The 20287-nt window shown below is 44.0% G+C and overlaps 4 protein-coding genes across 4 annotated transcripts; 2 read left to right on the top strand and 2 right to left on the bottom strand.

Moving 5' to 3' along the window:
• The first annotated feature begins 1581 nt into the window (after positions 1-1581).
• On the top strand, positions 1582-8772 carry ppp5c (protein phosphatase 5, catalytic subunit). Its single transcript, XM_076735853.1, has 13 exons — positions 1582-1678; positions 2824-3065; positions 4543-4690; positions 4786-4907; positions 5083-5148; positions 5347-5445; positions 5711-5816; positions 6017-6159; positions 6435-6522; positions 6626-6666; positions 6804-6982; positions 7073-7154; positions 7593-8772. The coding sequence occupies exons 1-13, from the start codon at positions 1582-1584 to the stop codon at positions 7653-7655; spliced, it is 1476 nt and encodes a 491-aa protein (XP_076591968.1). The 3' UTR covers positions 7656-8772.
• Positions 8773-9009: 237 nt separating this feature from the next.
• Positions 9010-12012, top strand: LOC143323533 (THAP domain-containing protein 5-like). The gene is made up of 5 exons (XM_076735417.1): positions 9010-9161; positions 9987-10170; positions 10396-11180; positions 11267-11453; positions 11587-12012. Exons 1-5 carry the CDS (start codon positions 9088-9090, stop codon positions 11704-11706), a joined length of 1350 nt encoding a protein of 449 aa, XP_076591532.1. The 5' UTR covers positions 9010-9087; the 3' UTR covers positions 11707-12012.
• Positions 12013-16531: 4519 nt separating this feature from the next.
• LOC143323178 (claudin-3-like) lies at positions 16532-17179 on the bottom strand. Its single transcript, XM_076734869.1, has one exon. The coding sequence runs from the start codon at positions 17177-17179 to the stop codon at positions 16532-16534; it is 648 nt and encodes a 215-aa protein (XP_076590984.1).
• A 2189-nt stretch (positions 17180-19368) lies between these two features.
• Positions 19369-20025, bottom strand: LOC143323177 (claudin-3-like). The gene has a single exon (XM_076734868.1). It carries the CDS (start codon positions 20023-20025, stop codon positions 19369-19371), a length of 657 nt encoding a protein of 218 aa, XP_076590983.1.
• Between the last annotated feature and the right edge of the window lie 262 nt (positions 20026-20287).

Below are 20287 nucleotides of genomic sequence, written 5' to 3'. Positions count from 1 at the left end.
TAACGTCACCCGACTTTACGGTGGCACGACAGTGCAGCCATGTGAGCCTCATTTTCATTGTAGTCATTGTAGTGTGTCCAATAGGAACCGAAGAAACCCGGGCTCATCAAATACAGTTATTTTTTACCTCCACCGGCAAAACTTAACATGTACATTGAGCATCTTAACCACAACAATACAAGATAGCTTAGAGGAAGGATTTCTAGTGATTTCTGCCCTCTGTTGGTCAGGAGCATTAGAAACTCTTATCTATATAGTGATGATGGGACAATGACAGATAAAATTTGACAGTTTTTTGTCCCACACTGTAGCACAGAAATGCTAAAATAACATAGCTGTGTGTGCTTTAAGAGGAGAATTGAAGAAGACATTTGAAAGTAATGCAGAAAGTACTTTCCCTCCTAACTACTTACTTTTATATGCAGTAATCAGTAAAGTCATTAGATTACTTTTGAGAGAAGTAACTGGTAACTTTAACTAACTTTAGGTTTCTGTTTCTGCTTCTGCTTAAAGTTGCGTGATGTTTTTGCAAACCACTTATTTGAGGCTGGGGTGCGTCAGATGCCATGTGTGAGTGACTCAAGTTGTGGAGATGTGCACCTGTGCCACGTTGGTCCCCTCAGTGCCATATCTGTGGTTGCCGGAGGCCGACACTGCTGCGTTCAGATGGCAGGAAACTTCCACTGCAACATCCTCAAGCCTCAAGGCATCTGGAAAAAAAGGGAATTGTGACTGAGGCTGTACTTTTGTGTTAAAGAAACCTGTATTTTAATTAAATGGAATATTACTACAGTTAAGCCAGAGAGGCAGAGACTTAAGGACGGGCTATCGCTCTCAACGAAGGTCATTATTCCAGACAAGGCAGGGAAAACTGGCTTCCACATGAATCATTGACCTAATCTCTCGCTAATGATTTGGTTGTAACACCTTAGTCACTATCTAAACATTTTTTTGGTTAACCTCACATGAACGTATTTCCTTCTATCAGCAGTCTTATATTTGCCTTCAAGCCCAACCAGTTATTCTGCTCAAACAGTGTTCATGGAGAGGTTATTCCAGTGCAGGCCTACACCGACCTCTGCTGGAGAGCAAACCGAAGGAAATAAAATGTATGTTTACTCCTGCCTGACATTTTCTACCTTCTATCTGGTTTAGAAATATCATTGATAAGACCTCTGTCTCACACACACACACACACACACACACACACACACACACACTGCTTTTATTAAACTGATCAATAATTTTTGGACAGGGAAACACAAATCCATTTTGGATACACAAGCTGCAGGTATGAAATAAAGATAAAGTTTAACCTGAACTGCTGAGGGACTTCTGTAGTTCTGGATTTAGGGACTCAACCAGCTTCCTTGTACTTTTCTTTCTGGTCTCGTTATAAATTTTTTTTTTTTTTTAACTGCAGTCTGTGTTGCAGTTTTCGCTGAAATTCCTGAGAACATTTTTTTGTTGTTGTTTTCCAGACAGAATTTCCCTCAAACCATCCGGTTAAAGTTGACTCCATAAATTACTCTGAACAACTTTAGCAAAATAGACTTTGCGACATTTACGACAGTCCAGTCAATGGCGCACGAATCGGAAAACGGCAGTGAGAAGAAGATGGCGGAGGGAGGTAATGATGCAGAGCTACTGAAGGAGAAGGCGAATAAGTACTTTAAAGGTAATTCGACATTCCTGTCAAGTCAGTTGCTTTTACAAGCAGTTCACAACAGACAAATATGTGACCAGTGATTACAGTAGCGACACAAATGTGAGGCATCACGCTCCATTTGCAGCCGGTCGCTAATGTTAAGCTAAGCTAACATTGCTCAGAGAGCACGCTAAACCCCATTCATTGGATTACGCGGCGCTGAATAGAAACAGCGGTTAGCTGATTTAGCTAATGCTAGCTAGCTAGCAGCCAGTTCAATATCGGCAGTAACAGCATCGATGTGAACCCATGCTGGCACGCATGTCATGTAGTGTACCGCTAACTTGCTCAGATGTGGTAATTTCTCAGGGTTTAAACCTCATGGCCATCTGGTGTTTTCACTGACTTTGTATTCAGTCGTATTATCGCATTATTGTGTAGCTTTAGGGGAGGATCAGAAACAGCTAGAATCTTCTGAGTCAGCGGGCGCGTGTGAGCAGCAACAAGGCAGAGCCTCGTTTTAAAACCAGTCCCTCAATATTCAGCGTGTTGTTTTTGAGCCATTCTTTCGTGATGTTTGTATTTTGACTTAAATTAGTCCATTTCTCACTGGATGGTAGTTCATTTTGACATGTGACTTGTTCCATGTTACAGAGAGAAGCCTCGATAATGAAAGTCAGGTTCTCTGACTGTGGTCCTCTGTAGTCTCCGTTTGGGTTGCTTGTTAATTTAGGTGCATTTCTAAATGTATGGCTGTACATTTTTTGTGAAAAATGTATTTCATTCTACCTGTTATGTAGTGTAACTGTTACACCCTTGACATGCTTCCTGTTCTATAGATTGAAGTTTGTTCAATATAACACTGATAAATCTGTTACTGATTTGCAAGTTATTGCTTTAAAGATAAGTTAGCAAGTACAGTGAAGAAACAATCATAGCAAAGTAATTCCAAACAGGGACATTTCACTGAGATTGATGTGGTAAAATGGGCCCAGATGTCTGACTTGTAACAGCACTGGTTTTATTTTGGCTTTACGTCCAGTTATGGTATCACCCCAATAGGAGATAAACGTAAAAAACCTGCTCTGCCTGCAGTGTGTTTGAACTTTTTATAGGATCTGTGCAGATGGGCAGACTTGGTGTTGTCCAGTGAAGGTGTGACATTTGTTTTTCAGACAAAGACTATGAAAATGCCATCAAGTACTACACAGAGGCTCTGGAGCTCAATCCATCCAATGCCATCTACTTCAGCAACCGAAGCCTGGCATACCTACGCACAGAGTGCTATGGCTACGCCCTGGCTGATGCCACGAAGGCCCTGGAGATAGACAAAAACTACATTAAGGGATATTACCGCCGTGCCACCTCCAACATGGCACTGGGCAAGTTCAAGGCTGCACTTAAGGACTACGAAACGGTAAGAAGTGTAGCATGTTTGATTATGAGCAGTTGCACGCTTTACACTGCTGTGTAGCTTCAACCTGGAGTGATACATGAACAATGTGCACAGTGTCTGTAAATGTTTCCCTGATTTTTCAAAGAGCTCTCCAGTTCCATCTGCTGATCTGTCACTATGAGCAAGGCTCTTCATATTGCCTGAACAGCCTGGAATAAGGATCATCCTTTAATCCAGTCATGATGCCAGTTAGATCCAGAGTGAAGACACACATACCACAACCAGTGTAGTGCCTATTGTTCTTCCTGCTCTCATAATACGCAATATAATTATACCAGGGCTGTGTAACAAAGACCTCCTGAGCTCAGTCATAGTTACAGCAATTTATTGCACAAACTAGACCAAACGGCATGACAACAGAAGATGAGGGTTAGTTTTGATGAAGTTATGAGAGGTTGGAGCTACATGTATGTGTACAGTGGTAGAGCAGAACATGCCCGTTCCAGTGCTTGTCCTCTGGTTTTTCTCTCATCCAAACGACGTCACACTTCTCACTGATTGCACGGGTTTATCAGAACATTGAAATCTCAAATTAGCCGAGGCCTCGTTAGCTGTAACCAGCACCTTCATGAGAGGGCTGTTATATCCATGACACTGGATAAAACACAGTCTGACTTTAATCCAAAGAGTATTTTTTGTTAGGGGTATATAAAAAATAAAGGTCCAAAACTCATTAATATTTCAATATTTTTTTCAATTATATAATGATATTATTCTTATTCTTATTCTTATTAGTACTACTGCTCCTACTGTTACTACGACTAGTGATAATAATAATAACAATAACACTAGAAATAAAATGATAATCATAATAATGCAGTGATAGTTCCTTTTTGTCAGATGCCTAATGTGAATAATGGACCTCAAATTCAAAAGAATTGCTGTGACAAGTTAAGAAAATAAATTATTTTGTTCCAGCAGCAAGAATAAAAAGAGATGGAAAAAAGAACAAATAGACAATGAAGAAGATAGAAAGTAAAAGAGTATTTAAAAGTATTGTCTTTTGAAGAATGGCTCAGTTTCACAGTGGATTTTAATTTGCACACGAGTAAAATATGAATAATAAAATACAGTGTCTTTGGGCTATTGCACAGAAAAAATATACAGCACAGTAAGAATATATAATAATACACAAGATAAGTTGTACAGATGTAATGAATATTAGCATTAAAATAGATGAATTTAGCGACTGTATGACATAGTGAGCCCTTGTGACGGGGACTTTTCTGATCTCTGAGCCAGTTAGAATGAAAACATTCAGTCAAATTGAATAATTCTTAATAAATGTTACAAATAAACTGTTTGTATATTTAACATACTTTTGTTACTTCCTGTTCTTTGCAGCTACACTGAGTCAGTTTCCCCTGTGTGTGCCTTAATGTGAGCTGATGTTTAACCCGTGTGATTAATGCATTTCATTTCCCTGCTCTGATAACAGGTAGTGAGGGTTCGACCAAATGACAAGGATGCAAGGATGAAGTATCAGGAATGTAACAAGATTGTGAAACAGAAGGCGTTTGAGAGAGCCATTGCCAGCGACGAGATTAAAAAATCTGTTGTTGACTCTCTGGACATTGAGAACATGAGTAAGTTTCCTGTGTTATTGGAAAAATACACGAAAACCTAACAAAATCCAACAGTGTGGACGTTGTGTGACTCCTAAAATAATCTTGTATTGCAGCGATTGAGGATGACTATGTAGGCCCAAAACTTGAAGATGGGAAGGTCACGCTGACGTTCATGAAGGAGATGATGGATTGGTTCGAAGACCAGAAGAAACTACACAGAAAGTGTGCTTATCAGGTAGTGTGTTTGTCAGGTAGTGTGTCTGTCAGGTAGTGTGTCTGTCAGGTAGTGTGTCTGTCAGGTAGTGTGTCTGTCAGGTCGTGTGTCTGTCAGGTAGTGTTTGTTCTGTGAAACACGCTCATTGAAGGAAACATACCTGTTTGTGTCATTAACCTTTTTGGTCCTCTTTCAGATTTTGGTGCAGGTTAAAGATGTTCTATCCAAACTACCAAGTCTTGTTGAAATCACATTAAAAGAGGTGAGCACTTTCAGATACTCACGAGTAAAGAAAGTTGCTGAGAGTTCATATACAGTATAATTATACTGATCAGCCCATAAAAGGACTGCAGGGGTCAGTCACAGCATGAGAGTGAAAACATGGATGTCTCAGATGTTGGTTTTCATGGTTGTTTTATAGTTACCATCTTTTTTTTGTGACTGTTTCTCTTTTCCACAGACAGAAAAAATAACTATTTGTGGTGACACCCATGGGCAATACTACGATCTCCTCAACATCTTTAAGTTGAATGGCTTACCCTCAGAGACCAACCCTTACGTATCCTTTCTTTTTACAGCTTTTATGCTTGTGTCCAGGGTCAAGAATCAATGCAAAACAAGGTCAATTAAATGATGTTTTGTAGTGAAGGAGGCCTATTTCAGCAACCCGCTAATCACGACTTAATTTATTCGCCAATGTAGATGGCGGTGTCAGTTTTCGACCCTGTTTGTGTTCAGTGCAGTCTTCCTTGTTTGTTCCATTTAACAGCCAAAAGCCTCAAATCCAGAACTTGTGCGTCATAATGCTTAACCGCAGAATTCAGCTGTTCAATGGGGACTTTGTGGATCGTGGCTCTTTCTCTCTTGAGGTCATTCTTACCCTCTTCGGCTTCAAGCTGCTCTACCCTGACAACTTCCACTTGCTGAGGGGTGAGAGCGCTGACGTTCTGCCCGTGCATGAGTCTCTTGATGCATGTTTAGAATCTCCTGTAACGTCATATTAATGTCTCACACTTAACACATGTGTGTTCTCATGAAGTTCAAAGCACAAGTCGTGTTAGCCTTGTTGTGTTACAGACTTTACTGTTAACATTTCAACAGGATTGTTTGACCATGATTTTTGCTTTAAGGTAACCATGAGACAGACAACATGAACCAGATGTATGGATTTGAAGGGGAGGTCAAAGCCAAGTACACAGCCCAGATGTTCCAGCTGTTCAGCGAGGTCTTCCAGTGGCTGCCTCTTGCACAGTGTATCAACAACAAAGTTCTGGTAAGCAGTGGCACTGAGAGCTGACAGCGCTATGCAGCTAGCTTGTATATGTACTTAGATATGTATGTTTCCTTCAGGAGGCCTTTACCGGGCAGTGCACTTGTGATGGATTATTTGATTATCTTTAAATAGTGACTGTTCCTGGCTTACTTTTGTATGTTTTACCCAAATCGTACTGATGACTTGTGTTATTAATGCTTTTTGCCGTCCTTAATGACAGAGTGGTTTTATATGTTGTACTGTGCAAGCAGTGCTAATAAAATTCTCCATCTCAGGTTATGCATGGGGGACTGTTCAGTGAAGATGGGGTCACATTGGAAGACCTCAGGAAGATTGACAGGAACAGACAGCCTCCAGACTCAGGTAGGGTCAGACTCCGAATGCACCGCCGTTGTAAAACTGGCTAAAGAAACATCTTTAGAAAACAAAGCAGGCACATTGAAGACCTTCCTTTGCTCTTTCATAGGTCCCATGTGTGACCTCCTCTGGTCAGACCCGCAGCCTCAGGTCAGTTTCCACCCACCCAGTACCTCATTAGGTCAGAGCGTCCAGTGGTTTGTGTCAGAGAAACATTCAGGACACTTCTACTGAAGATGAATAAACAATGTCTGACTCTGTCTGTCTCTCTGTCTCTGTCTCTGCAGAATGGCCGGTCCATCAGCAAGCGAGGAGTGAGTTGTCAGTTCGGGCCAGATGTGACAGAGCGCTTCCTTGATCAGAACAAGCTGGATTTCATCGTGCGTAGTCATGAGGTCAAAGCTGAGGGCTATGAAGTCACTCATTCAGGGAAGTGCATCACCGTGTTCTCAGCACCCAACTACTGGTACGTGATGCTGCTGGCTAAATGAAGAGCGCTGAGTCCGCTGTTACATTTCATCTGAACTGTTGTGTGTTGTGTTCTGCCTTCTCTCAGTGATCAGATGGGAAATAAAGGAGCTTATATCCACCTCAGGGGATCAGACCTCAAGCCAGAATTTCACCAGTTCACTGCTGTGGTCAGTATCCTGTACTCGAAGTTGTTATCTTCATTATACATAATTATCGTCATGTGTCAACATGTCGGCATATTTGCCATCATGCACACTGGTTTGCTTTATTGTACAGATGTTGAACGTGGTGTTAGCTCTGTGCAGACTGTTGCAGTGACATCTGCTGGGGTTTCAGCTGTGAACTGGTCTTTTTTTAGCACATTTGTCTCTGCTGCTTATTTAGAAGTGAAATGAATCGGAAAGTGAAATGTTATTAGCTGAAACTTCTGTTGTAATGATGCATCACTTTACAGATCCACTTCCGTTAAGTAACATGTTAAAACCAACTGGGATGAAGATAAAAAAAACACTAGAATGTCTATTAAAAACACTAGTTTGACTACGAGTTGAGCAAGTTAATGCCACTGGATCTAATGTCTGTCTTCCCCTCATTCTCTCTTACAGCCTCATCCAAATGTCAAGCCCATGGCGTATGCCAACACGCTAATGCAGTTGGGGATGATGTAGAGGCCAAGCTAATCCGTCAGCAACACTGACGACCTCCCATCTGACCCGAACCATCCCAGCCACCTCACTCCCTCCAGTGCTCGGACATGCTCTTGTTCATGCTTAGCCTAAGGGATCCCTCTCCCCGACAAACTTCCACTAGTTGTATGCAGAAAGCACGTGGTGTAGTTGAGATGGGAAGAGATCACATACATCAGCCCAGTTCAGAACTGGGTATATTCTTTCATGTTATTGGTTAAAACTGGAAAATCCCCGTTCCGTATTCCATGTACCCGCTCATGTGTTGCATCACAGGGTAAAGAAACCGACCCTTTCACACGAGTCTCCTTGGAGCTGCTTGGTTTTTAAATGTCTGATAGTCTTGGCAGATGGATTCAAATAGCTGGTATGTACCAAAGATCTGTAATGAAAACGATTGTTCAGTATTTACAGGGAGCGCCTTGTGATTCTGAAGCCTAGCACTGTACTGTTGGCCTGCGTACACAGCTCCGAGCATTGTAAACTGGGTAAAGAGCAGCATGTCTGTCGGTGTTTCTCCAACCACCCTACAGTATGTCAGGTTTTTGTTATTTTACAGGACTACAAAATACGCTTACATGTATGATCCCAGTCCAGAAAAAATAGACTGATTGTCTCTGGATATACTTTAAAAGGTGCTGTTTGCCATTAGTGGTGTATCTAGTTGGTTTGGTCATGTAGCTGGTAACATTTCTTTTGCACTGCTTCCTGTTGAGGAAGATGCTGCTGCTCTCCATGTTTTCACCCTCGACCGTCATTGTGCCACTCACCCGGCAGCTCCCGCACAATCTACTCTCCAAACTAGCTTTGGTGTAAGGCAAACACTCATGGCACCCCAGTCTCCAGTACATGTTTGATTACCAGTGACTTATTTACCCCCACGTGGATTTCTTCAGTACACAAACGTCCAAAATGCAATCCTGTCTTGAAACGCACAGCTGCATTGTCCAGTGGCCCTCAACTTTTTAGATAAAGAAATACACTGATGTGTATGTATATATACTGTATCATTTAAAGATTCCGTGTAATGTTTGGAGAAAATTATTGAATAAAAAAATCCAGTCCAGTGATTTTAGAAACAAGCTGGTATCTTTATTTACGTCAGGTGAGATGATCCACACGTGCTTTGTAATACCGTGAACTTTGTGGGCGGGAGTTTAACTACCTGATGTCAAGATGTTTATATAAAAAAACTTATTACCAAAAAATTACTGTGGGTTCAACAAACAACGCAATTAACGAAGGAAACAAGCGCTGCTTCCTGCTGGGCGGACAGTCGCGTTTAAGTGACGTCACGTTCCTCACCAGCTGATCCTTTACGTCAGCTATGCGCCGCGAGTTGACAGCACGAGTTTCACCTTGTTGTGAACCCAGCTGGACACGGAGACTTCAGCCGCGGCTCCGCACACCTGACATGCCCAAATACTGTTCGGTTCCGAGCTGTAAGAATGACTCCGGGAGCGGCGACGACAGGAAAAGCTTCTACAAGTGAGTTTCTCATGTCAAGCTTTTTGTTTTTGAGCTAGCTCGCGCAGAGTGTGAGGGAGCGTCATCCAACTTTGAGCAACGTCTTCCTGTCCGACCAGTCAGTGTGTGGCTGCGTCGGGTTTTCCAACACTTCTGCTGTCGGATGAGTCTTCGTACTCTCACATATCCGCCTTGTTTCTCTGTTTTGTGACGAGCCGCTGAGTTTGTGTCCTGTTTTGACCTTTGAGACAGTCCTGATTGAATCATGATGTCTGTCAACTGTGCTGACTGAGTTTTACTTCTAAGCAAATTCACCTCCAGAGATTTTACACGTTAAATTGGGAAATGTGGCTGTTGAGCTTTATTTTGTGAATTTGAGCAGAGCGTCGATCCACAATAGACGCACATCTTAATCCCGGATCTGATCCAGGATGCGGGGACAGTATGACCGCGCTCATGATGGTTTTACTGCGAATTTAATCTTTAATCCTTAAAACTGGGAGTTAAAAAACAGTTTAATATATAAAGCAACGCAGAAGTCAAGCTTTGCAGTAACAAACATCTTTGAGTATCCATCACGCACTGTGGCCCCCAGGGCTGGGCTCCATTACACAGAGTGTGATGGCCCAAGCCAAAATGCCATGAGTCAGTACAGAGTCCGTTTGTTATCTGATATCTGCTCAGTATTCTCTGATTTCCAGCTAAAGCAGGCTGTTACTGTCAAATCACTGTAACAAGTCCTGGTAAACTGTGTTGTTCTGTGCGTTTCCTCGTTATTTGAAGTAAAACTGAAAGGAGCCCTACAGTGACCAGCGGCTCACATCTGTGGTCTCTGTTGTGTTCTAGGTTCCCTCTGCAGGACCCGGTCCGGCTGCAGCAGTGGCTGAAGAACATGGGACGTGAGAACTGGACTCCTTCTCGACACCAGTATATTTGCCACGAGCATTTTGCGCCCTCGTGCTTCAAGATGCGATGGGGCATCCGTTACCTTGAGAGCCATGCTGTGCCCACAGTCTTCCAGGAGGCTGAGGTAAAACAAAAAGACACCATTCGCAGTGGTTTGTACCATTTCAATGGATTTTTCTACCATGTTAGTTTCACTTATAGGCCATAAATTTGTCTCAGCAACACCAAACAGTCGTGTTCAGGAGTCATAACACAAAGGTCTTCATGGTAGTTTTCTGTATTTGTCATATTACAAAATGCTTTATTCATCTCGTGCTCTCGATAAACACGCGCTCCTGCTTCTGTCTAGAAACGAAAGGCTGCTGATCACAGTGACAGGAAGCCGAAACGGCTTCGAGCTAACAGCAATGAAAGCTTAACGGTGTCGGATGACGGCTCGCTGGCCGTCGACGCCGTGGAGGTGGAGAGCACGCTGCACACGGTACACCTGTATGGGATCGCTGTCGACCCGTCGCAGCAGGGAGAGAGCAGCCTGGTGGAGGCGAGTGGCGTTGGCGAATCTGGCTGTCCCCTCCAGACAGACCTGAACCCGCTGGCGTCGCTGGACGGATTCAAAACGGGGACAAATTTCCCTTTAACTTTATTCCAGACAGTAAATCATCTCAGAAACGGCGCAGACAACACGGAGGTGGTCGTGATGTCCGAATGTGCTGCTGGCGAAGGGCAAGAGGAGCTTGTGAATGGAATCACTGCGGCCATTTTGACTCAAGGCCATGGGCTGGTCATGAATGACTCTCTCTGTGTCGAAGATGTGACTTGCACCACAGAGGAAGTCTCAGACGTCCACAAAAGCCATGAAACTCAAGTCATCGCCTACTTCGAGACGATTCCGAGCGTTTTCCCCAGTGAAACCTCCACGCCGTTGACCATCTCCCCAGACACCGTGCTGTCGTCCGCTCTCAGCTCCAAGCCCATAACATCCACTCTGCCTATAGTGTCCAAACATGTGGCACCTCCCCCCACATCTCTGGTCCTCACTGTGGAAAGGCTGGACACAGACGAGGGAGAAGGAGACGACGGCCAGTCGGAGGAGGACAGCACAGAGCGGCAGGACCAGCAGCTGGAGGAGCACTGGTGAGTTAAAAATGCAGCAAACATTACTGCTAAAGAGCCATTCGGTAGTCCTGCTTTTCTAATCTTTCTGTTTTTTATACGAACAGCTACCACAAGAACAGTCTGAGCAAAGAGCAGCTGGAGGCGATTGTGGCTGAGCTGCAGAAGAAGGTCAAAGTGCTGCAGCAGCGACACCGGCGACACCTGGAGAAGCTTCTGGGACTGGAGAACACGGTCAGCCAGCTGAGACAGAGCAACCTGCTCAACGAGGAGAGGCTCCAGCTGCTGGAGAGGGTGAAGAGCTTCAGCTGCACATTGGTCTAAAAGTCAAACTTCTACCTGCTGCTCTGAGTTTCTCATGGCTGCAGGTGTTTTCAGCGTTTCACTGGGAGATCTTGACCTCTTCGTGTTGTCTCCCCTCTCTCAGGCTTACATACAGACCAGCGCAGCGGTGTCGGATGCTGGTGAGACTGTGGCCATCATCTATGAAGAGGACGATGCTGCGTACTTATATACTCCACTGACCAACGCGGACGAGAAGCTGTGAGGCCCGACAGACCCGTCTGTGTGTCCGTCACTGTGCCAAAAAGTGACGCGGCTAACGCTGTTGAAAACAAAGTGCTACCGAACTGTGTGTGTTTCTTTAACAAAGATCTGTGTCTTTTAGATCTGTGGTGACTTTTGCACATAATGAGGATGATGAGGATACATGGGACAATGTTGAATGTGTTTTTTTTTTTTTTTTTTTATAGTTTTCACCTCTCCTTTCCTTCTTTCAACCACTTTTTGTTTGACTTATAAAGTATTTTTGTTGGGCATAATGTACATATCAAATTAAAAATAACTTCCATTTAGGTTTATGCTTCATTTCTGCACATATCTGCAATTCAAAGATCCAAAGATTATATAGAAAAACTCCTTAAACTCCTTTTTCCAAGTAACGTTCAGCATGTTGCTGCATAATGATTTGATTTACTGTTTGTTAGAGGGTTTGTGAAATAATTCAGGGTTGAAGCCAGTCACCATATTTTCACAGCAGAAGTTGTGAAGACATTTTTATTTCGTTGTTAATTTTTATTTAGGGAATCTCACGAGTTACCCAGATTACTCAGTAAACCTGCTTCTTTGCTTGTTTTTATACAGCAGATGCTTTTCCCCTCATGGAGTGTTGTCACTCTCTCTCCACTAGATGGCAGTAGAGGCAGCGCTTTCATCAGGATTCTTGGAAATTGGAGATTTTACACACAACAAAAGGGACAGATGAGCTGAGCTTTCAGAGTGAGGCTCCCTGATTATCAGTGGGAAAAGAGGCTGTTAGGTCAAAATCTTTCTGAGTCTTTGATGCAACAACAGGCAGCAGCTTGAATACAGAGAAGCTTCTGTTAACGTGAGAAAGCAACGCGCCCCTCACTTTAGTAGGTGACCACTACTGTCTGCATTTCACACATGTAACAGGGATTTGCATGAGGTGTGAGTGGAAAAACACTGTTTGGTGGAGCTCACTGGTGTCTGATGAGGACAAAGGTTTGAGTAGTCCTTCCGCTTGATAGTTTATAAGACAATGGTTTTGGAAACTTGAACGCTGAAAAGATGAACAAATTGAGCCTGACAGTGGGTGTGAGGGTACCTTAGATGAGTGAATGGAGATCAGGCTTTGTTTCTCACACCGCTGTGATTTTATCCCCTTTACAGTCGGCTAAAGTTAAACGTTTGTCTGCAGGATAACACGTTCATACAACATGTTTTGTCCACAGCGGTGCGCTGTTCAGCTTCCAGGCCGGTGCTCCAGCTGCTGCTCCACACTGGGTGAGTGCTGATCACACTGATGATGCATAAGTACCTCTTACAACCTCACTTCAAAAATCTGAGTCTTTTTACGGTCAGTTTTAATAAATTAACGGTCCTAAGAGACAAAAAGAAGCCTCATCTCTCATGTGAGATTATCAAAAGAAACTTGTCACATTCAGAAGAATATCGTATCTGTGTGATCAAAGACTGTGTTTTCCCTCATACGTTCCTCCTTTAATTTGGAACATTGAGTCCTTTGGTGATAGCACAGTGTTCGTTTCATCGTTGAGTGCCTGGCTCAGCTCTTCTCGACCAACATTTCACTGAATGTGATGTGATGGTGGAGCAGTCTTACAGGTTCATTTAGTTTGATGGTTCTCAAACATCCAGAAGCTGAAAGCAGCTCAGACCCCCAACCCAACAACTTGATTCAGTCATTAACAGTGAGAGGGGAAGCAGCTAATAAAAAGGATCCAGTTTTAGTGAAAATGAGGTCAGCATGGTAGCATCAGCTCTTTTAATTAACTTCCCTCCCTACATGAGTCTCATTCATCCAACTTCTCCCGTCCCGATTCTCCTCTCCTTTGGAGGACGGACTGCTGGAATGTGAGGGAGGGATCTGTTCTTTTCGTCATGGGAACTTTATCAGCACGCCTGTTAGCTGCCTCTCCAGTGAGCTAACAGGCTGCTGTTCCACCAAAAACACACACAGATACTACAAAATACACACAAAAACAGCAATGTTTCCAGTGCAGCCTGGCCCAAATAATCCTTTCTGCACAGCCTTCTTCCCTTCACTTCCTGCTGACATCCCCTCAGAGGTTTAACGGGGCTCACACCCTGATCCATTTTAGCTGTGGCGTCCTGAACGTCGTCCACTTGAACAACATTTCAAGCACAAATCTTCATTTACATCTTATTAGTCTTAAAACAAGCCAAAGTTTAAACTTTACCCACACCAACATGCAGCGCAGCAGCAGCACTGGAAAACAGCTAATATCAAGGACACAACGTGGGGTAAAGAAGGAAAGGAGATGTGAGTAGTTCAGGTATGTGTGTGTAGAAAATGTTCCTTTGGTAGATTTTGGTGGAAAATGGTTGTTGCTGTTTCTTTTGGTTTAGATTTGGATTTTTCGCCGTTGCAGGTAAGAACCTCAGTGAGTTTCTGTTCCCACTGAGTGAACACAGTGAGCCTGTGTTATTTTCAGGGAGGGGGGGGTTTGCTTTCTGACTTCAGGTGCCAGGCAACCTCTCTGCCCTTCACATTCCCCAGTATCGGTCATGTGACCAAAGTTTGGCCAGAGCCAGCAGAGCGTGACCGGTGAGGCTCGCAGAATACCTTTTTTCTTTCCTCGGCCTTTTACAGTCGGTTTAGGTATTTGATGGAAGTCAGTTTATTACAGCCTCAGGATCTTCTGCTTGGACCTCTCGTTTGCTTTATAGTTTTGTCGGTCGTTACTGTTTCTTGTCTCTTTCCCCCTCACACTGACGCTTTAAACACATTTTAAATGAACAGTTTCATTTGATGTGCTACCATTTGGAAACAGGGAACAACAGGCATTTTGGATGCCTTTGAAGTTCGCCTGTGTAACAATCAATGATTAGCTCACCGATGACCAAACATGCCTGAGGCTCTCAGACTGCTCACTGTGCTCTGCCATCAGGATGCTCTGTCACGCCTCTGTGGAAGGAGCTCAGCTTATTTGCTCCATACTTTGTGCTTTCGATTCACTGTAGCTCATAATTTGTCAGGTCATGAACAAAAACATAATATAAGAGTGACGGAGAGCTTTTTCTTGTTTTAGTCAGCCAGTACGTACCTGTAGCCTAAATGATCAGTCATGTATTGATTACATAAATTACAGCATTCGACAATCTGACTTCACCTGAACACAAATGAAATACATGTCCTCATTTGTCATATTGTTTTCCTGAAAGTCTTAGGAAATCTTGTATATTGAAGCTTGACTTCCTCAAAAGTCATAAAGGAAAAAGGCTCAAACACAAACTTCTTGAATACTCATGAAAATTGAATTGAACTCTAACCTGTAGCTGCTGTAATCATGACCAGATGTCAAGCTGCTTCTTGTCTTTTGTTAGAGGCGACATCGATATGGGAGTAAAAGACAGCAGTTGGAAAGTAATACGATATGCCACTAAGAGACCTCTCCCATATTTACTATGAGATGTTCATTAAATTTTCAAGTCGCTGCCTTCGTCAGGTGTGACTGTGTGTGTTAATCTGCACAGAAAGGCTCGACTCATGTCTGTCAGCTGATAGGTCTTTTAAATGTGCCAGAGTCTAGATAACTACCTAAACATCATTATATAAATATCACAGAGACTCAGTGGGAGATTGATGGGAGGTTAGATTTACCTGGGAGACTGCCAGTAGGCTTCAAGGTGGAACAATCTGGGCTGGTTTACTGCGTGGTGGCAGGGCAGCTCCGACGAATGAGTGCGTGTCATGGTATAAGTAAATGGCAGTGTGTTGGAAAGAAGTACACAAGATCGGCCAAGCATCCAGTATTAACATCCAGTGACACTAATAACTAAAGTCTAAAGGATAAAAAGCAAATTAAGCATGTAACCTGTCTGGAATGACTCCACTCCTCCGTGCTCACACTTCTCACCTCTGCCCGTTAACTGATCCTGTGGCTAATTGTTTAGAGCATGTGTGGTTAAGTTGCCAGTTGCCGGTAACGTAGCCCTCAGGATTGAATGTCAGGGTACTCTTACGAAGGCACCTGGACAGAACGCACTCCGTCACTTCTGCTGCTGGTTTACTGACTCATGTGGGAGTGAGTGTGCCGTTACGAATCGTGGCGTTAAGCGCAAACAAATTAAAAGGGAATTTATGTTAACACATAGACACAAGATAAGACATACAGTATCTTAAAAAATGTCATGTTTATTACAAAAAAAAAAGCAATTTGAGATACATGTACAGCAGTTTTGCATAATACACAGAGATAATTCTTGTTTTGGATGAACTCGGGTGCTGCATCAGTGCACACTGTAAAGCATTCAGAGCCTCCCATCTCCACCCTCACCACATTGCACCAAAAGCTGCGTTTACGGTTATCATCTGTCTTGACTGTTACAGGTAATGATACTCTAACTACAGTATTTACAACACGTACTCCTGTTGAGAGCTCTGTCATACTCTTTAACAGCTTGTCCATTCTGTCAGCAGTGGTGTCTTATTATGAAGGTGACACACGAAGCAGTGGAAGTTCAAAAAAAAATATGCAGCGGTAAACATTAAAAAGACAGGACTGTGTAAAAAGTATGATTGTACAATGGCGATAACATCTAGCATGTCGACCTTTAACAAGACGGAGCATCATGTTCTTTGCTTTTTGTTTTGAGAGTTGATTAAAGGAAATTTCCACTGCAGGCTTTGTCAGTCTCTGTAAAACAAAGAGCCTAATTCAGATACGAAAGGAAAAATCAAACACATCCTTCATTACGGAGTCTCCTTGTCTCCTTGTTTCCTCGAGCCCTTTTGCTCAGTACACCCTCAGTTTGGTGAGGAGAGCAGATTAGAGATTCAACAACGTCTTTTCCTCTTTGACCTTCATTCATACATAGTCTTTCCTTTCTAATCCTGGACCACCTGCAGACCGTGGGGCAGAGTAAGCCATTCGTGAAGGGTTGTATCTGGTCTCACGTGGTGGACAGGAGCAGCAGAGCAGTCCGCCACCAAGAATCAGGAGGGCGGCAGCTGCCCAGCCGATGTACAGAGCAGCCCCCAGCTCCCGCCGCTGAGCGTCTGTAAGTAAAGGGTTGTAGAAGTCCCTGATTATGGTATTGGCGGACCAGGAGACAGGAATGAGCTGCATGACCCCGGAAACGATGAAGAAGACCCCAGAGATGATCATCACCTTGGCCTTGGATGCCTCATCGTCAATGCAGTTGGTGCACTTGGCCCCAGCGATGGCAATGAGCACGGCCAGGATCGCCAACAGGATGGAGATAACGGTGAGGGCGCGGGCAGCTTGGAGGTCTTGGGAGAGGGCGAGCATGGAGTCGTAGACCTTACACTGCATTTGGCCCGTGCTCTGGACCACGCAAGTCATCCACAGGCCTTCCCAGATAATCTGAGCGGTCACTATGTTGCTGCCGATGAAAGCCGTCACCCTCCACATGGGGAGGGCGCACGCCACAATGGCAATAATCCATCCCAAAATGCACAGGGAGATGCCAATCAGCTCCAGCCCAATAGACATACTGAAACGTCTTCCGCTTCTGCTGCCGAATGTGTGTCACACCTGAGAGGAGATCACAGAAAAAACCTGCGAAGGGGAAGAGTCAACCGGACACCCAACTACCAATTAGGTTAATTTCAGGCCTTGCATCTGTGAGTCTGTGATGATCTGTTGCTTCAACTTCACCAGTATCCTTTATAAGGCAGATCAGGTGGAGGGGAGGAGTCCTTGAAGGAGCTGACATCACCAAAAGGGGTGGAAGGACCTGGACACTGTGCTATCAGCTTACATGGCCGGCTTCACAATGGGCCTGGCCACAAAGAAGCCTTTTACTGCTCAGAGGGTTCACAAGTATTGCATATGTTGTTTTAACCAAAGAAGCACTTTTGAGGTGGATGAAGGCTTATTCAATATATGATTTAAAATAAGGATATTCAGTTTCAATAAAACTTTATTTTTCATGCTAATGGTACAGGTGCTAAATGGGATCTTACCTTGTCAGATTCAGTCTATACCATTTATGATTTTTTACAGTTAATTAGGAAGCTGTACACTTAGTAGTCTTAAATAACTGGCAGATCACTTCCTCATAATTAGCTCAGGCTTCTTTCTGCTGTTCCTCAGTGACAGCTTCCTCTCCTTTTTACCATCACTAGTGAAATTTGCCTCGCGAGACAGCTGGATTCGCAAGACCAGGAGATCACATGATGCAAGAATCCATCTTACCAGGCTTCAGTTGTGCATCTGTGGACGGACCACAGTCGTTCAGGCCAATCAACGTCCTCTGAGGAACTACTGGCAGCTACAGGAGTGGTTTAGGTGTGACGACAGCGAGAGAAGCGACTGCTCATTTGGAAACAACAATGGCGGCTGCTAAAGAGGTTAGCATAGATGCTACTGAACATCATTTATATAAGAACTGGACAGTATTCATTGAAATAAGTGCAAAGAACGACACTGAAGTCTTTTCAGTAAGAGTTTGATTTACATCATATGGTTCTTTGATTTGATTGGGTGAAGTTGAGTTGTGATAGATGATGACAGACAGATGGCTCATCCAATTGCCTGCCGAGTGTTTTTTGAAAGAGCCCGCCCTTCTCAGTTTCCATGGACGACTTCCCAGATGGCTCTGTGAGACAAACCATCAGATTATAGGGAAACCCTCACGTCCCTGGTTTCAGCTTGACTGCAGTGTGTTTTGTTTTTTTAATCATACAAAAGAGATTTGAAAAGGTGTCGTCAGGCCGAGGATAGGGGAATGTTTACAGCAGTGCAAAGTCTCCAATTTAAGGATCACCTCAACGCCTAGAGCTGGAGTTACGAGGCTTTCACCTGACATCGGTGTCACGTTTGATGGGCCTTAATAACTCTGTCTGTCTGCAGAATGCCCTTGAAATTCTTCTGGGCTGGGACTGTCTCCCTGGAAATGCCCCCACCCCCCAGCATTCTGTAACCCAGTGCTGACAGCCCCCCAGTCTCCCCCTCTGACATGAAACGGGTCCATTGTTTAGAGGGCAGTTCAGATAGTGGAGTGTGGGGAAGCTGACAGAGTAGAGGTTCTTGTTATCACAGAGCCAACAGACATGTGGGAGACAGCCAGGTGGGTCGGCGCAGTGGCAGAGACGCCCAGTCGTCGGTCTAATGGCTGTGTATGCAGGACGCATGGAATCAGACATTTTCATTTTCAAGACATGAAAAGGTTATCGATAGCTATTTTACACGATTTCCTCAAACTAAGGACAACCAAACAGGCGACCTGACAAAATAATTTTCAAAAGTTTTGAATTATCAAGACAACTTCAGTTAAAAAAAGGCCTTTAATCAAGAAACTAACATGTCAGACATCAAAGCATTTCAGATTAACTCATGTACAAAATTCATAAATAAATCTGCATTATGTGGCTTCATTACAGGCTTCCTCCAACTCCTTAATCAAACTGAAGGTTCTTTATAAAACAATGAATACAGTAAAAAAAAAAAAAAAAAAAAAAAAAAGCTTACATGCAGGTTTACCTATTCTGTAAAATTGGATCACACATTATACAATTATTTTCATGTAAGTATAAAATACAGGTTACACCTCATCGACAGTTCTTGGCCTCAGCCTCAAAGTTATTGACAAAAGACGTGTAGAGGTTATTTTTAAAACGACTGTCTTTGAGCGATCTTTTCCATGAGGGCAAAGGTGTGAGAAAAGAGCAGGTGCGAGTTTAGACATAGTCTCTCCGATCGTAACCACTTGGGGCGAGCGACCTGGTGTGGGAGTACATTGTCTTTGATGGAGGCCCGTACCTTTTCTCAGGTTGCGGGGGGCAGCTTGAGCAGAGGATGCCCCCTGCGATGAGCAGAAATGCAGCAGCAGCCCAGCCCAGGTACAGAGCTGCACCTATCTCCCTCTTCTGTGCCTCGGGTATGACTGGATTGTAGAACTCCATGATGATAGTATGGGCAGACCAGGACACGGGGATCAGCTGGGTCAGAGAAGCCAAGATGAAAGCCACCCCGGCGACTATCATCACCCGACCCTTGGCTAACTCCTCTTCCACGCAGTTGGTGCATTTCGCCCCCATCATGGCCACCAAGACACCCACAGCGCCCACCACGATGGAGATGATGGTGAGGGCACGGGCGGCTTGAAGGTCTGCGCTCAGAGCCAACATGGAGTCGTGGATTTTACACTGCAACTGACCTGTGCTTTGGACCACACAGTTCATCCAGATGCCCTCCCAGGTGATCTGCGCTGTGACGATGTTCATCCCAATGAAAGCTGACACTCTCCACATGGGCAAGGCGCAGGATGCAAGGGCTGAGATCCATCCCAGGACGGCCAGAATCACTCCCAGTATCTCCAGTCCCCCTGAAGGCATGTCTGAACTCTGTGTAAGTCAAAGGGCACACAGGTCTTCTTCTTCTTCTTCTTCTTCTATCTCGGTGGTCAGAAGTGGAATGAGTGTCTTCTCCAGAGTCCTGATTGCACATATAGGCAGCAGATTTCTTTACAGTAGAAGGTGGAGTCACTTGGTTATTGGCCAGGGACCAGTTCAAATCATCTTCTGTCCCACCTCGTTTGAATGCCCAGCCTTGGCATGTAAACGGCCTCGGTTTAATCATTCAACTTCCTCTGGCCTG

Source organism: Chaetodon auriga, chromosome 7 (assembly GCF_051107435.1).
Source record: "Chaetodon auriga isolate fChaAug3 chromosome 7, fChaAug3.hap1, whole genome shotgun sequence".
Taxonomy (NCBI): domain Eukaryota; kingdom Metazoa; phylum Chordata; class Actinopteri; order Chaetodontiformes; family Chaetodontidae; genus Chaetodon; species Chaetodon auriga.
Note: the sequence above shows the minus strand (reverse complement) of the source record. Positions and strands in the feature narration are given on the sequence as shown.

What these genes read in the sequence shown, in the direction of transcription:
- LOC143323178 (XM_076734869.1), bottom strand. Translation starts at nt 17,179, where the DNA reads ATGTCTATTGGGCTGGAGCTGATTGGCATCTCCCTGTGCATTTTGGGA.
- ppp5c (XM_076735853.1), top strand. Translation starts at nt 1,582, where the DNA reads ATGGCGCACGAATCGGAAAACGGCAGTGAGAAGAAGATGGCGGAGGGA. An exon ending in TCTGGACATTGAGAACATGA is followed by an intron (nt 4,691 to 4,785) that starts GTAAGTTTCCTG and finishes CTTGTATTGCAG; the next exon opens with CGATTGAGGATGACTATGTA. An exon ending in GGTCAGACCCGCAGCCTCAG is followed by an intron (nt 6,667 to 6,803) that starts GTCAGTTTCCAC and finishes CTGTCTCTGCAG; the next exon opens with AATGGCCGGTCCATCAGCAA.
- LOC143323177 (XM_076734868.1), bottom strand. Translation starts at nt 20,025, where the DNA reads ATGCCTTCAGGGGGACTGGAGATACTGGGAGTGATTCTGGCCGTCCTG.
- LOC143323533 (XM_076735417.1), top strand. Translation starts at nt 9,088, where the DNA reads ATGCCCAAATACTGTTCGGTTCCGAGCTGTAAGAATGACTCCGGGAGC. An exon ending in CAGCAGCTGGAGGAGCACTG is followed by an intron (nt 11,181 to 11,266) that starts GTGAGTTAAAAA and finishes TTATACGAACAG; the next exon opens with CTACCACAAGAACAGTCTGA. An exon ending in GGCTCCAGCTGCTGGAGAGG is followed by an intron (nt 11,454 to 11,586) that starts GTGAAGAGCTTC and finishes CCCCTCTCTCAG; the next exon opens with GCTTACATACAGACCAGCGC.